Source organism: Scyliorhinus canicula, chromosome 9, assembly GCF_902713615.1.
Source record: "Scyliorhinus canicula chromosome 9, sScyCan1.1, whole genome shotgun sequence".
Lineage (NCBI taxonomy): Eukaryota > Metazoa > Chordata > Chondrichthyes > Carcharhiniformes > Scyliorhinidae > Scyliorhinus > Scyliorhinus canicula.
In genome coordinates, this window is record NC_052154.1 from 11,944,169 (window position 1) to 11,958,460 (window position 14,292).

A 14,292-nucleotide genomic window follows, 5' to 3' on the forward strand; every position below is an offset into this window, starting at 1 on the left:
GCAGTGCCGTCATTGGTGTAGTTTTGGCCGTGCTGTCATTGGTGTAGTTTTGGCCGTGCCGTCATTGGTGTAGTTTTGGCAGTACCATAGTGGTGTAGTTTTGGCAGTGCCAATTTGGTGCAGTTTTGGCCGTGCCGTCATTGGTGTAGTTTTGACGGTACCATTTTGGTGCAGTTTTGGCAGTGCCGCCATTGGTATAGTTTTGGCAGTACCATATTGGTGTAGTTTTGGCAGTGCTGTCATTGGTGTAGTTTTGGCAGTGCCGTCATTGGTGTAGTTTTGGCTGTTCCGTCATTGGTGTAGTTTTGGCAGTGCCGTCATTGGTGTAGTTTTGGCTGTTCCGTCATTGGTGTAGTTTTGGCAGTGCTGTCATTGGTGTAGTTTTGGCAGTGCCGTCATTGGTGTAGTTTTGGCTGTTCCGTCATTGGTGTAGTTTTGGCAGTGCCGTCATTGGTGTAGTTTTGGCCGTGCCGTCATTGGTGTAGTTTTGGCAGTACCATATTGGTGTAGTTTTGGCAGTGCTGTCATTGGTGTAGTTTTGGCAGTGCCGTCATTGGTGTAGTTTTGGCTGTTCCGTCATTGGTGTAGTTTTGGCAGTGCCGTCATTGGTGTAGTTTTGGCAGTGCCGTCATTGGTGTAGTTTTGACCGTGCCGTCATTGGTGTAGTTTTGGCCGTGACGTCATTGGTGTAGTTTTGGCTGTGCCGTCATTGGTGTAGTTTTGGCAGTGCCGTCATTGGTGTAGTTTTGGCAGTGCCGTCATTGGTGTAGTTTTGACCGTGCCGTCATTGGTGTAGGTTTGGCAGTGCCGTCATTGGTGTAGTTTTGACCGTGCCGTCATTGGTGTAGTTTTGACCTTGCTGTCATTGGTGTAGTTTTGGCAGTACCATTTTGGTGCAGTTTTGGCAGTGCTGTCATTGGTGTAGTTTTGGCAGTGCCATCATTGGTGTAGTTTTGGCAGTACCATATTGGTGTAGTTTTGGCAGTGCTGTCATTGGTGTAGTTTTGGCAGTGCTGTCATTGGTGTAGTTTTGGCAATGCCGTCATTGGAGTAGTTTTGGCCGTGCCGTCATTAGTATAGTTTTGGCCGTGCCGTCATTGGTGTAGTTTTGGCAGTGCTGTCATTGGTGTAGTTGTGGCCATGCTGTCATTGGTGTAGTTTTGGCAGTGCCGCCATTGGTGTAGTTTTGGCAGTACCATTTTGGTGTAGTTTTGGCCGTGCCGCCATTGGTGTACTTTTGGCAGTACCGTCATTGGTGTAGTTTTGGCAGTGCCGTCATTAGTTCAGTTGTGACAGTGCCGCCATTGGTGTAGTTTTGGCCGTGCCGCCATTGGTGTAGTTTTGGCAGTACCGTCATTAGTGTAGTTTTGGCCGTGCCGTCATTGGTGTCGTTTTGGCAGTACCGTCATTGGTGTAGTTTTGGCAGTGCCGTCATTAGTTCAGTTGTGACAGTGCCGCCATTGGTGTAGTTTTGGCCGTGCCGTAATGGTGTAGTTTTGGCCGTGCCGCCATTGGTGTAGTTTTGGCAGTACCGTCATTAGTGTAGTTTTGGCAGTGCCGTCATTAGTTTCGTTTTGGCTGTGCCGCCATTGGTGTAGTTTTGGCAGTACCATATTGGTGTAATGTTGGAACTGTGGCTGCTAATTTATGCTCAGCAAACTCCACAAATATCATTTTGATAGCGACCAAGGAATTTTGTTTTGTGAAGTGATTTGAGAGATAAAAATCGGCCAGGGTACTGGAGAAAACTCCCCTGTTCTTCTTCAAAATGGTGTCATGGGATGCTTTCCCCACACGCAACAAAGCAGATGGGGCTTCAGTTATCATCTTATCTGAAAGGTGGCACTTCTGACGGTGCTCCTTCAGTACTGCACTCCTTTGATTTTGTGCTCTGGGGTGAGACTTGAACACAGAACCCTGTGATTCAAAGTAGTGTGTGCTATCAAAGTAGCCCACCTATGTTGAGGTGATGAGTTTTGTGTGTACTGTGATTTATTACCTGAGTCTCGGATGACCAAAACTGATCTATTCATTTCACCACTTCCTTCTCCAGAACTGGGATTTTGAGTTCCATTGCCCCTCCAGCTCCGATAATCAACCTGATTATAATTGTCATAGTGTTATGTATCAAAGCAACAGCATTGGCTGATGTAATGTCACGCGTTACACAATTACGGCATGGAGCGTTTTGCGGGCTTTCGTGGAGTTCACCATTGTGCCCTGTTTGAACTGCATCTGATAAATAAACCCCTTGCACTATGTTGATGTGTGCCCCTCTGATTCTCTCTCTTTGCGATTTCATATATAAAACACGTGTTAAGTTTAAAATATTGAATGAGAAAAATATCTGACAAAACCTCAATGTTGGCTCTGACTATGTCTTCGCTCGGGCCTTGTGTTTTTTTTTAAACAAAATTGCTGATCTGTACTTGGTTGGGGAATAAGAATAAAATAATGCTGGTTTGATGGAATTTGTCCTTCCACTGGAATGCTTCTGGTTTTAATGTTCAAATTAAGATCGGGGAGAGAAGAGAATCGGAAATAGAAGTGAGTGAAGTTTGAATCGTGATTCATCTTTAATATCTATGATTGAGACTCCTGCATTCAAATCTCTGAATGAATACTCAATGGGAACCCATCTTGATCAAGCACTTAATTCCTTGGTTTCTAGCACAGCCAATTGGACTACATCCATGTGTGTTGGGGTTTTTTTTAGCCGTGGCTCTGAGGTTGTGGTTGAAAATTCCATTTGATTTATTTTGGGCCATTTACTGAGAAGAAGTGGAAGTTTGCCAACTGCGGAGGCAAGGATTTGAATCCAGTCCAGATCCATGGCCAGAATGTCCGCCCTCTTTTTGCTCGGGGTCTGTGGGTCCTGTGTACAAAATGAATTTGGAGAATGTTGGTGCAGCTCCTTGTCATGATAAGCAAACATGCAACCAGTGAACACTCAGAATAGGACACAACCAATGGGCAGTCAGGACACTCAAAGGTGACATCACCACAAGAGGGCATGACATAAACACTATTCCAGGGATGACGCACTCACACCCTTCCTCTTTCCACAGACAGACATCTAGAGAGAGTTAGACAGGGTTGATCAGCAGCATCACACCCCAGCACCTGGCTTCGAGCAAGCTGGTACGTTTAGTTACTACAGTTAGATTAGCAGAGAGTCGAACTAATTTGAGAACTGTGTTAATAGTTCAATAAACACGTTGAACTCATTTCAGAGTCTGGAGCATCCTTTAGTTAAGACTGCATCAAGTAGCAGCCTGTGTTATCCGAAGCAGCAGAACACAACACTCTTGATAACAACAGCTCCAAAATTAGGACCAATGTGGCTCTATATCCAGGGAGTGCTGCTTCTGGGTTGGGAGTGCTCAGATACTGCCTGAAATATGATGTTTAATTTCTCACCGCTGATGTCCCCCAATTGCATGAGCGCGTACATTCTCAAAGAAGGAAAATGATTGCTTTCATGTATAGGGAGTGGGAACGTTTGTACGTCTGTGCTTTCTTTAAACTAAAGGCAGAGTGCACAGGTGAGCAGATGGTGCTGAAGTTTTAGAATTAAAGACGGCGACGAGTGATATTAGAGACGGAAAATTACAGCTTTTCCTTGGCCGATCAATGCAATGGTTGGAAGATGAGAGGCATATATAAGATAGAAAAGAGACAAATTTCAAATGCTGGAATTTCAAAGTCGAGACAAAATGCTGGAAATGTACATTAATTTAGTCATAATTTGTAAAGGGGGAAACAAATTGGTTTATTTCCTTCCATCAGACCTAAAATATAGCAATGGGAACATTAAGCATGGGAGGAGGCCATTTAAACCCAGAAGTCAGTTCTAATTATGTGTAATCTATAACTCCACTTCAATTATCTGTCTTTGATACCCTAACCCACCTAAAAAGTATTTCATGATAGTCTCGAAAGCTGCCAAATCCCAGCATTTTGAGGAAGAGTTTACCAGATTTCTCACAGTACATAGGTGGAAAATGTAGTTGCTGTTTTAGTCCTTGGGCACTATGGTTTCAGCATTTTGCTCGAGATTTTCTCCCTTTTACAGCAAGTAGATTCTATGGATTTACTACATCAAATCTTTTTTTTCTTACCATCTTTAGCACTTAATGGTGGAATTTAATGCAGGCAACAAGTGTGTCGCCTGCAGGCTGGTAAGAGCGCTGCTGCCTTTAATGCTTTTGGGGAAAGCCTCTCCCTATTTGTTGCCTCACAGTGGCCAGTCACAGGCCTATCTTGGGATCAAAGACCCCCCCCCCCCCCACCGGCCTCCTAAGAGCTTGCTAGGCAATGAGAGGCTGCCATAACTCCATTGCAGGCAGTGCCATTGGCAGCTTTATAGCTTGGGAGGGCCCAGATGGGATGAGGTTAAAATAAATAGTGGGATGGGGAGAGAGGATCTGGCTATGAGAGGATGTCCCTTGCCTAATGCCAGGTCCTTTGATAAAAGAGTGCCTGAGGAGGGAGCATTTCCTTCGTTATATCGCTGGCCATGTGTTCTGGCGAGGGTGTTGCTTTTAGATCTTCCCGCGTGGTGACTGCTCACCTGCTGCTTGATGACCCAAGAGTGGTGGGGCATGAGGCCCTTTAGTGAGCAATTAATGCCCATTTAAGGAACTAAGGGCCTCAATTGATGCAGGGAGGGAATACTGCCCACTAGCCTCCCCGCCCTGGACTTAATTGAGGCAGAGGGCAGCACCCTACTGCCCGATTTGAATGCCCTCCGGCATCGCAATCACCTCGGTGGGGGCAGCATTAAATTCCACCCTTAGAGATAGAGAAATACAGCACAGAACAGGCCCTTCGGCCCACGATGTTGCGCCGAACTTTTGTCCTAGGTTAATCATAGAATTTTGGACAATTTGTCATGGCCAATCCACCCAACCTGCACATCTTTGGACTGTGGGAGGAAACCGGAGTACCCGGAGGAAACCCACGCAGTCACGGGGAGGATGTGCAGACTCCACACAGACAGTGACCCAAGTCGAAATCGAACTTGGGACCCTGGAGCTGTGAAGCAATTGTGCTATCCACAATGCTACCGTGCTGCCCTTAAGAAGTTAACCTACACTCCCTTATTCTACCCTAATCCAAGTACCTATCCAATAGCCGCTTGAAGGTCCATAAATTTTCCGACTCAACTACTACCACAGGCAGTGCATTCCATGCCCCCACTACTCTCTGGGTAAAGAACCTACCTCTGACATCCCCTCTATATCTTCCACCATTTATCTTAAATTTATGTCCCCTTGTAATGGTGTGTTCCACCCGGGGAAAAAGTCTCTGACTGTCTACTCTATCTATTCCCCTGATCATCTTATAAACCTCTATCAAGTCGCCCCTCATCCTTCTCCGTTCTAATGAGAAAAGGCCTAGCACCCTCAATCTTTCCTCGTATGACCTACTCTCCATTCCAGGCAACATCCTGGTAAATCTCCTTTGCACCTTTTCCAAAGCTTCCACATCCTTCCTAAAATGAGGTGACCAGAACTGCACACAGTACTCCAAATGTGGCCTGACCAAGGTTTTGTACAGCTGCATCATCACCTCACGGCTCTTAAATTCAATCCCTCTGCTAATGAACGCTAGCACACCATAGGCCTTCTTCACAGCTCTATCCACTTGAGTGGCAACTTTCAAAGAACAATGAACATAGACCCCAAGATCTCTCTGCTCCTCCACATTGCCAAGAACCCTACCATTAACCCTGTATTCCGCATTCAGATTTGTCCTTCCAAAATGGACAACCTCACACTTGTCAGGGTTAAACTCCATCTGCCACTTCTCAGCCCAGCTCTGCATTCTATCTATGTCTCTTTGAAGCCGACAACAGCCCTCCTCACTATCCACAACTCCACCAATCTTCGTATCATCTGCAAATTTACTGACCCACCCTTCAACTCCCTCATCCAAGTCGTTAATGAAAATCACAAACAGCAGAGGACCCAGAACTGATCCCTGCGGTACGCCACTGATAACTGGGCTCCAGGCTGAATATTTGCCATCCACCACAACTCTCTGTCTTCTATCGGTTAGCCAGTTTGTTATCCAACTGGCCAAATTTCCCACTATCCCATGCCTCCTTACTTTCTGCATAAGCCTACCATGGGGAACCTTATCAAATGCCTTACTAAAATCCATGTACACTACATCCACTGCTCTACCTTCATCCACATGCTTGGTCACCTCCTCAAAGAATTCAATAAGACTTGTAAGGCAAGACCTACCCCTCACAAATCCGTGCTGACTATCCCTAATCAAGCAATGCCTTTCCAGATGCTCAGAAATCCTATCCCTCAGTACCCTTTCCATTACTTTGCCTACCACCGAAGTAAGACTAACTGGCCTGTAATTCCCAGGGTTATCCCTATTCCCTTTTTTGAACAGGGGCACGACATTCGCCACTCTCCAATCCTCTGGTACCACCCCTGTTGACAGCGAGGACGAAAAGATCATTGCCAACGGCTCTGCAATTTCATTTCTTGCTTCCCAGAGAATCCTTGGATATATCCCGTCAGGCCCGGGGGACTTGTCTATCCTCAAGTTTTTCAAAACGCGCAACACATCTTCCTTCCTGACAAGTATCTCCTCAAGCTTATCAGTCTGCTTCACGCTGTCCTCTCCAACAATATGGCCCCTCTCATTTGTAAATACTGAAGAAAAATACTTGTTCAAGACCTCTCCTATCTCTTCAGACTCAATACACAATCTCCCGCTACTGTCCTTAATCGGACCTACTCTCACTCTAGTCATTCTCATATTTCTCACGTATGTGTAAAAGGCCTTGGGGTTTTCCTTGATCCTACCCGCCAAAGATTTTTCATGCCCTCTCTTAGCTCTCCTAATCCCTTTCTTCAGTTCCCTCCTGGCTATCTTGTATCCCTCCAGCGCACTGTCTGAACCTTGTTTCTTCAGCCTTACATAAGTCTCCTTCTTCCTCTTAACAAGACATTCAACCTCTCTTGTCAACCATGGTTCCCTCACTCGACCATCTCTTCCCTGCCTGACAGGGACATACATATCAAAGACACGCAGTACCTGATCCTTGAACAAGTTCCACATTTCACTTGTGTCCTTCCCTGACAGCCTATGTTCCCAACTTCTGCACTTCAATTCTTGTCTGACAGCATTGTATTTACCCTTCCCCCAATTATAAACCTTGCCCTGTTGCTCGCACCTATCCCTCTCCATTACTAAAGTGAAAGTCACAGAATTGTGGTCACTACCTCCAAAATGCTCCCCCACTAACAAATCTATCACCTGCCCTGGTTCATTACCAAGTACTAAATCCAATATGGCCTCCCCTCTGGTCGGACAATCTACATACTGTGTTAGAAAAGCTTCCTGGACACACTGCACAAACACTACCCCATCCAAACTATTTGATCTAAAGAGTTTCCACTCAATGTTTGGGAAGTTGAAGTCGCCCATGACTACTACCCTGTGACTTCTGCACCTTTCCAGAATCTGTTTCCCAATCTGTTCCTCCACATCTCTGCTGCTATTGGGGGGCCTATAGAACACTCCCAACAAGGTGACTGCTCCTTTCCTATTTCTAACTTCAACCCATATTACCTCAGTAGGCAGATCCCCCTCGAACTGCCTTTCTGCAGCTGTTATACTATCTCTAATTAACAATGCCACCCCCCCACCTCTTTTACCATCCTCCCTAATCTTGTTGAAACATCTATAACCAGGGACCTCCAACAACCATTTCTGCCCCTCTTCTATCCAAGTTTCCGTGATGGCCACCACATCGTAGTCCCAAGTACCGATCCATGCATTAAGTTCACCCACCTTATTCCTGATGCTTCTTGCATTAAAGTATACACACTTCAACCCATCTCCTTGCCTGCAAGTACTCTCCTTTGTCATTGTTACCTTCCCCACTGCATCACTACGTGCTTTGGCGTCCTGACTATCGTCTACCTTAGTTGCTGGACTACAGATCCGGTTCCCATTCCCCTGCCAAATTAGTTTAAACCCTCCCGAAGAGTACTAGAAAACCTCCCCCCCAGGATATTGGTGCCCCTCTGGTTCAGATGCAACCCGTCCTGCTTGTACAGGTCCCACCTTCCCCAGAATGCGCTCCAATTATCCAAATACCTGAAGCCCTCCCTCCTACACCATTCCTGCAGCCACGTGTTCAACTGCACTCTCTCCCTATTCCTAGCCTCGCTATCACGTGGCACCGGCAACAAACCAGAGATGACAACTCTGTCTGTCCTGGCCCTTAACTTCCAGCCTAACTCCCTAAACTTGTTTATTACCTCCACACCCTTTTTCCTACCTACATCGTTGGTACCAATGTGCACCACGACTTCTGGCTGCTCACCCTCCCCCTTCAGGATCCTGAAGACACGATCAGAGACATCCCTGGCCCTGGCACCCGGGAGGCAACATACCTTTCGGGAGTCTCGCTCGCGACCACAGAATCTCCTATCTATTCCCCTAACCATTGAATCTCCTATTACTATTGCTTTTCTATGCTCCCCCCTTCCCTTCTGAGCCCCAGAGCCAGACTCAGTGCCAGAGACCTGGCCGCTGGGGCCTTCCCCCGGTAGGTCATCCCCCCCAACAGCATCCAAAACGGTATACTTGTTTTGAAGGGGAATGGCCACGAGGGATCCCTGCACTGTCTGCCTGTTAGTTTTCTTTCCCCTGACTGTAACCCAGCTACTCTTGTCCAGTACCTTTGGTGTGGCTACCTCCCTGTAACTCTTCTCTATGACCCCCTCTGCCTCCCGGATGATCCGAAGTTCATCCAGCTCCAGCTCCAGTACCTTAACACGGTCTCTGAGGAGCTGGAGTTGGGTGCACTTCCCGCAGGTATAGTCAGCGGGGACACCAGTGGTATCCCTCACCACCCACATCCTACAGGAGGAGCATGCAACTGCCCTAGCCTCCATCCCCTCTTACTTTACAGAATTAGCTGCCCTGTGGACCAACTGGACCTCCGCCCTCCGACTCTGCTCCCAGTCAGCTGTACTCTAAACTCCTGGTTCCCTTCACGCTCTTTGATAAATATAGGAAATTAAATGAAAGGAGTACCTTACTCCCTCCTCACCTAACTCCCTCAGTCACCAAACTCTCACTGTAGCACTCAAATGCCACAAGCTCAGCACTCAGTGCAAACAAAGTCTGCACTGTATCTAGCCCCTATTTATACTGTGACTCTAGCTTCTAAAAACTGGCCTAATGCAATTAACTAATTAACAAGCTCCAGCTGCAAGTAAGTCCAAGTAGAACCTTGTTTCAAGCTGATTCAAAATTCACCTTCTTATAGACCAAACAGCAACTTTTAAGTTAATTAACTAAATAAAAGAAATACTAGACTTTAAATAACCCTTATACTCCCTCAGTCACCAAACTCTCACTGTAGCACTTAGATTAGGTCACTCTACCAATCTTATAAATTTATTTTGGTAAAGTTGCAAAAATAGCAAAAGAGGAACAGGGTAAAACTGCAAACGCTGCAATCTCAGACCGATTTAATAGATTGACCAATTGAGTCAGTATCTCCCTTGCCCCAATTCATGCTCTCGCTCTTATGCTCTAACTCTGCAGCAGGCATCACCAAATAGGCTTCAGAAATGGCAGATTGTTGACTCGACAGTAAAGGAAACTGAAGCCTATTATGGCATCCCACATGAGATTAACTGTAGCAATATTGAGGGCAGATCTAATGCTTCTGAGCTGATGTTTTAGGAGCACTGCACTGAGTGGTAGAAGCAGATTGAGTAATAACTTTCAAATACTTATCGGCGGACAGGCAAAGTTATGGAGAAAGAGTAGAGGAATGGAATTCACTAGATAGTTGTTCCAAAGGATATGCTGGATCGTTGGTGTATAGTCAGGTTTATTCTGCACAGACTGATTTTTAATCAGTAAGGGAATCGAAGGTTAAGGGGATAAGGGAAGTGGACCTCCGGATTACCATATCAGATCAGCCATGATCTCCTTGAATGACAGAAAAGAGTCGATGGGCCAAATGGTCGTCTTCTGCTCCTGCATCTTGTGGTCTTATTCTGTGATTCAGTGCCATGTTCTATATGTTGATACATTGGCTAATGTTTGTTTTCCCAGAACAGAACGCATGGCCAGAGATATAACGAAGGAAATGGGAGGTGCTCACATTGTCGTCCTCTGTGTGCTGAAGGGAGGTTACAAATTCTTTGCTGACCTTTTAGACTACATCAAAGCTCTAAATCGGAACCAAGATGAGTCACTCCCAATGACCATCGACTTCATCAGGTTGAAGAGCTACTGTGTAAGTATTTGCTTTTCAACCATTGGAACATGGGACCCAAGAGCAGATGTTAGCCATTCGGCTCACGGCGTCTGTTCCACCGTTCAATAAGCTCGCGGCTGTGGTTTTAGCTCCACTCTCATGTCTGATAATTCTAATAATGGTATGTTGAGGAAGAAGTTAGCCTGAACCTGAAAACAGGTTTACTTCCAATTCAGCAAAGTAAAGTCACAGACTCACCCAGTGTGAACTGGTTTATCTGTGCTTCCAATTATTACCTAATCCTTCCCCAATTGGGAGATACCTGTGTTTAATCACCAACTGAATGCATGTATTCTATATTCCCTTTGTCTTTCTATCCACGACATCTTTGTCAATCTCCACCTATCGCCGGCCCTCTATCCAATCCCACCCCTCCACGCCCAACCCCTTGCCCCTGACAACAGTATAAATCTAATCCTATTTCCAGTTCTCTCTAGTTTTGACAGAGTCATCCAGACTCAAAACGTTGGCTCCCTTCTCTCTGCTCAGATAATAATAATAATCTTTCTTATTGTCACAAGTAGGCTTACATTCACACTGCCACGAAGTTACTGTGAAAAGCCCCTAGTCACCACACTCCGTCACCTGTTTGGGTACACTGAGGAAGAATTAAGAATGTCCAAATTAACCAACAGGAACATCTTTCGGGACTTGTGGGAGGAAACCGGAGCACCCGGAGGAAACTCATGCAGACACGGGGAGAACGTGCAGACTCCACAGAGAAGTGATGCAAGCCAGGAATCGAACCTAGGACCCTGGCGCTGTGAAGCCTAGTACTAAGCACAGTGCTACCCTGCTGCCCAGATGCTGTCAGACCTGCTGAGATTGTCCAGCATTTTCTATATTTAACATTAACACTATCTGCTCCCATAACCCCTGACTCCCTTGTCGATTCTAAGCCTACCTAACTCAATCTTGAATTGGAGATGGTCCAAATGACATATTTCTAAATGCATATTATAGGTAAGCGGAGTCAAATAATGTACACTAACAGCAAATTGAAGTGGAGCACACAAGGAAGCTCAAACAACGAATCATGGTTCCAGAACAAGGATTGTCTGCTATGAATGACTACTGAGAGAGGATTTCCAAGTCGTGGAGTGGTTGGGTGTAGGGGGAAAATTCTGGCCAGGACAGGGTATTTCAGAATGCTGTGCCTTCTCAATTTCTTTAATAGGGTTTCTGTGTAATGGACAGGCTTGGCTCTCGGCTCCTTGCTGGGTGAGGACTGCTGTCCCCCCCCCCAGGTTGGATGGCGGTAGGGGTGAAGACAGCATTGTTTGGAGGATTGTGGGTGATCCTGGAATTCGGAGACTGATCTGGGTGGGGGAGGGGTGGGGGGGGGGGGGGGGTGCGGAGAGAAGAAGGTGTTCAGATTATGGGAAGGGAAATGGTTAGCTTATGAGCTGATGATTTCTCCCTGTTCACCAACAATGCTGGCAAGGCGCTTGCCTTCTCCATTCATTCTCCATTCTCCAAAGCACAACAGCGCCTTTACTTCCTCAGGAAACTAAGGAAATTCGGCATGTCCACATTAACCCTTACCAACTTTTACAGATGCACTATAGAGAGCATCCTATCGGGCTGCATCACAGCCTGGTATGGCAACTGCTCGGCCCAGGACCGCAAGGAACTTCAGAGAGTCGTGAATACCGCCCAGTCCATCACACGAACCTGCCTCCCATCCATGGACTCCATCTACACCTCCCGCTGCCTGGGGAAAGCGGGCAGCATAATCAAGGATCCCTCCCACCCGGCTTACTCACTTTTCCAACTTCTTCCATCGGGCAGGAGATTCAGAAGTCTGAGAACACGGACGAACAGACTCAAAAACAGCTTCTTCCCCACTGTCACCAGACTCCTAAATGACCCTCTTATGGACTGACCTCATTAACACTACACCCGTGTCTGCTTCATCCGATGCCAATGCTTATGTAGTACATTGTATATATTGTGTTGCCCTATTATGTATTCTCATGTATTTTCTTGAATTCTGTTTAATTCCCTTTTCTTCCCATGTACTGAATGATCTGTTGAGCTGCTTGCAGAAAAATACTTTTCACTGTACCTCGGTACACGTGATAATAAACAAATCCAATCCAATCCAATCCAATCATAGAGTCCCTACAGTGCAGAAGCAGGCCACTCAGCCCATTATGTCGACATCAACCCTCTGAAAGAGCACTCTATCTAGACCCACTCCCACGCCCTAGCCCCGTAACCCCATCTAACCTGCACATCTTTGGACACTAAGGGGCAGTTTAGCACGGCCAATCCACCTAACCTGCATAGCTTTGGACTATGGGAGGAAACGCTCGCAGACATGGGGAGAACGTACAAACTCCACACAGACAGTCACCCGAGGCCGGAATTGAACCCGAGTCCCAGGCACTGAGGCAGCACTCTTTAGCTGCTGGGTTTCCGAAGTCTCCTGGCAACCTAACTGGCCAGGGTTAAATTTAAAATGGAAGTAACATTTGCGGTACACAGCCTGAATAAAATGTTTAACTGTTCCCAAGGGATCAGTTTTATGTGTCCACCTCCATTAATACCAAAAGGTGGTGGGGCTGGGCTCGGTTTGGATTGACTCAATCCAAACGATTGACTCAAACCAAATGAATGATTGATGACTCAGCCAACCCAAAGCCACCTGTGAACACTGCCACATTTTCAATTCCTCTCTTGAGTCGGCATCCTCCGGAACCATATCTCATTCGATGGCGCAGTCTGCAGACCTAGACTAGGAACGTTTGGATGGCTGCTGTCACAGCTGAGCTTGTATCTGCTGAGTCCATACGTGCACAGATATTTTTGACAGCAGGGGGTCACGATAGATAATGATCACCACCACAATGTCCAATTTCTTTCTTTTTTTTTGCCATCAACTTTCCTGGCCCAGGGCCATTTTGAGCCTATTGTATTACTTCTTACAGTTGCCTCCGGCAAGATCAGTTTACTCCATTCCGACTAGGGAATGAACCGGGCATGCTGTGTTTTGCTTCATTGCACAGGGACACTATGGACTGAAACACCGAGCAGCGATGCATACCAGAGGATTAATAATGGCCCAACTTTCAGCTCACTGAATTTAATATTGTCTCTTTCACCCGAAGCTCACTTGACAATATACAAACCAGAGAAACTGGCAGACTCCAGCTGCAAATATCTTTCTGAAATCTAAAAGTTCAGGTGCAACAATTCAATAAACGCTAAAATCACAGTGCAGGCACCAGAAAGTCCACAATGGGCTGCACAAGTTGGGAACGACTTTTAAATGAGAGCTGTGTTAATTCCCGGGGATATTCCAACAAATGCTTTTGTATTGGAGGGAGGTGGTGGCTTAGTGGTGTTGTCACTGGAATAGTAATCCAGAGACCCAGGGAAATGTTCTGGGTACTGGGCTCAATTTGAATTCAATAAATATCTGTAATTAAACAGTCTAATTATCACCATTAACCAGTGTCGTAAAACCCCACCTAGTTTTCTAATATCCATTCGAGAAGGTAATCGCCATCCTTATCCGATTGGGCCTACGTATGGCTCCAGACCCACAGCAATGTGGCTGACACTTTAACTGCTCTCTAAAATAGCCGAGGGAGGGTCTCCATTCGAGGGGCAATTCAGGATGAGCAACAACCCATGAAAGAATTAAAAAATATGTGATGATCTTCCCTCTGTTGCAACGTCATTGCACCAAAGTTGGCTATCGCTCCTTCTGTCTTTTACACAGAATGACCAGACCGTGGAGGAGGTGAAAGTTATTGGAGGGGATGACCTGTGCACGTTGGCTGGAAAGGTTGGTACAATACTCTCCATTGATCCCATAATGGTTTAACCAAACACCGAGTGTATTGAGGGTGCGCGAATACAGAGAACTGCCTTACATTTACTTCAGGGAGGCCTGGAGTAGCCATAATGCACCAGAGACGTTAAACAAGTACAGTGCATCGGATTGATACATTCTCCTCTTCGAC

The 14,292-nt window shown here is 46.2% G+C and overlaps 1 protein-coding gene across 1 annotated transcript in view; it reads left to right on the top strand.

The window, feature by feature from the left end:
• Positions 1 to 14,292, top strand: part of hprt1l (hypoxanthine phosphoribosyltransferase 1, like) — a 61,088-nt gene that overhangs the window by 25,609 nt on the left and 21,187 nt on the right. Inside the window, exons 3-4 of the mRNA XM_038806243.1 lie at positions 10,114 to 10,297; positions 14,049 to 14,114. Of these exons, the coding sequence (XP_038662171.1) occupies positions 10,114 to 10,297; positions 14,049 to 14,114 (250 nt within the window). The remainder of the gene's footprint in view (positions 1 to 10,113; positions 10,298 to 14,048; positions 14,115 to 14,292) is intronic.